At 67.3% G+C, this 2,630-nt stretch overlaps 1 protein-coding gene across 1 annotated transcript in view; it reads left to right on the forward strand.

Moving 5' to 3' along the window:
- The first annotated feature begins 647 nt into the window (after positions 1-647).
- RSAD2 (radical S-adenosyl methionine domain containing 2) overlaps positions 648-2,630 on the forward strand; it is a 13,411-nt gene continuing 11,428 nt past the window's right edge. Inside the window, exon 1 of the mRNA XM_037048671.1 lies at positions 648-1,254. Within this exon, the coding sequence (XP_036904566.1) occupies positions 930-1,254 (325 nt within the window). The 5' untranslated portion in view covers positions 648-929. The remainder of the gene's footprint in view (positions 1,255-2,630) is intronic.

A 2,630-nucleotide genomic window follows, 5' to 3' on the forward strand; every position in this document is an offset into this window, starting at 1 on the left:
TCGGCGGCCCCCACACCCCAGGGGATCCCATGAGCTCTCTGGGCTTACGGACGACCAAATAGGGCTGGAAAGTGAAAATGGACTCGGAGCCACAGGCTGGCCAGCTTGGGGCAGAGGGTCCAGGGGTCCTCAGACACGCCAACCTTCACCCGTCTCACACAGACCGGAGACCGCACACTCTGATGCAGACCGGACCAGCAAGGGCTGAAGGAAAGACGCCTTCAGTACAGACTTCAGGGACGCTTTCTAAGAAAACTGGCAAGATACAGAGCAAGCCACAGTGATGCTGGTCCATTGAGGAGCATCTCAGAAAAGTACCAGTTCTCCTGCCCTCTGCGAAAGATGGCGGAGAAGTGCAGAGAAATGCAGGGAATTACAATAAACACCTGAATTTTCACACTGTGACAAAGCATGAGTTGAGGTGAGCAGCTGAGGAAGCAGCGAGGCCACACGTGTCCTGATGGGCTGGCGTGCGCCGTGTGGGTGCACCGGGGAGCAGGGGTCGCCACCCTTTCCACCATCTGGGCCTCACGACCGACTTTCCCCAAAAGCGCAGTGTGTGGAGGGGCAGGGGCAGCGGCTCCTAACTGTGCTGCCGTCTGTGATCAAGGCACCGCGCCGGCAGTGGCCCTCCCTGCAGCCCTATCGCTCTACGCCCCAGGAGCAGGGGGTGGCAGCTCCTTGACCTGCGCCCGGGGAACCCGCTGCGGGCGGGTCCCCAGGCTGACGCAGGCAGCTCCTGCCTGAATTCGGGGCCGCCAGCCTTGGCTCTGCTCCAACTTTCATTTTCGTGAACAGAAAAATTGAAACTCAGACTCAGCGGGGCGTCACGGGTAGGAGGTGTGTCCACCTGCCATGTGACGGATGGCTCGTACACATATAAAGGGAGTGCCCGGGCGGCAGCACAGCCACAGGCACCGGCCGGCACCATGTTTTTCGTCGAGCTCCTCCTGTCTGTGGTAAAGCTGCTCTGGAAGGTCCTGAGCTCCCTGTTGGGCGTCCTGTTCCCCCAGCTTGTCTGGCTGGCGGAGACCGACAAGGGGCAGCGGAAGCGGACCAGGACCGAAGCCGAGGGGACCAGCGAGGACGAGGAGGACGACAGCGAGGATGAGCCCCTCATCCCCACCAGCGTCAACTACCACTTCACCCGTCAGTGCAACTACAAGTGTGGCTTCTGCTTCCACACGGCCAAGACGTCCTTCGTGCTGCCCCTGGAGGAGGCCCGGCGGGGCCTGCGGCTGCTGAAGGCGGCCGGTGAGTCTCGGCCAGAAGCCGGGCAGCGCACGAGACCGGGCGGGGGGTGCCGGGGCCCACAGGACGTGGAGGACCCGAGGTGTCTCCCACTGCAGGGTGCGGACAGCGTCCAGGGCGACGCTGTTTCTAACTTTGCGGGTGGGCACCCAGGTTGTCCTGACCATGGAGCCGGTGATGGCCAGCGCGGTGGCCACCGGGACAGCCAGTGGGGCGGTCAGCGGGATGGCTAGATTGGCGACCAGCGGGTCGGTCAGCGGGGTGGTCAGCGGGGCGGCCAGCGGAGTGGTCAGCGGGGCGGCCAGCGGGGTGGTCAGCGGGGCAGCCAGTGGAGCGGTCAGTGGGGTGGCCAGTGGGGCAGCTAGATCGGTGACCAGCAGGTCAGTTAGCGGGGCGGTCAGCGGGGCGGCCAGCGGGGCGGTCAGCAGGGTGGTCAGCAGGGCAGCCAGCGGGGTGGTCAGCGGGGCAGCCAGTGGAGCGGTCAGTGGGGCGGCAAGTGCGGTGCCTAGCCCTAGCCGGGCGGTCAGCGGGGTGGAGAGCACAGTGGTCAGCAGTGTGGCCAGCGGTGAGGTCAGCGGAGCGGCCAGCAGGGTGGCCAGCAGGGCGGCTAGATCGGTGACCAGTAGGTCGGTCAGCGGGGCGGTCAGTGGGGCGGCCAAATCAGTGACCAGCGGGGTGGTCAGTGGGGCGGCTAGATCGGCGACCAGTAGGTCAGTCAGCGGGGCAGTCAGCATGGCGACCAGCGGGGCGGTCAGCGGGGCGGTCAGTGGGGCGGCCAAATCAGTGACCAGCGGGGTGGTCAGTGGGGCGGCCAGATCGGCGACCAGCAGGTCGGTCAGCAGGGCGGCTAGATCGGCGACCAGCGGGGCGGTCAGCGGGGCGGTCAGCGGGGCGGTCAGTGGGACGGCCAGATCGGCGACCAGCGGGGTGGTCAGTGGGGCGGCCAGATCGGCAACCAGCAGGTCGGTCAGCAGGGCGGCTAGATCGGCAACCAGTAGGTCGGTCAGCGGGGCAGCCAGCATGGCGACCAGCGGGGCGGTCAGCGGGGCGGTCAGTGGGGCGGCCAGATCGGCGACCAGCGGGTCGGTCAGCGGGGCGGTCAGTGGGGCGGCCAGATCGGCGACCAGCAGGTCGGTCAGCGGGGCAGCCAGCATGGCGACCAGTAGGTTGGTCAGCGGGTCGGTCGGAGGGGCGGCTAGATCGGCAACCAGCAGGTCGGTCAGCGGGGCAGCCAGCATGGCGACCAGCGGGGCGGTCAGCGGGGCGGTCAGTGGGGCGGCCAGATCGGCGACCAGCGGGTCGGTCAGCGGGGCAGCCAGCATGGCGACCAGTAGGTTGGTCAGCGGGGCGGTCAGCGGGGCGGTCAGCGGGGCGGTCAG

Source organism: Sturnira hondurensis, unplaced genomic scaffold (genome assembly GCF_014824575.4).
Source record: "Sturnira hondurensis isolate 20B ecotype Veracruz unplaced genomic scaffold, ASM1482457v3 Scaffold0006413, whole genome shotgun sequence".
NCBI classification, from domain to species: Eukaryota; Metazoa; Chordata; class Mammalia; order Chiroptera; family Phyllostomidae; genus Sturnira; species Sturnira hondurensis.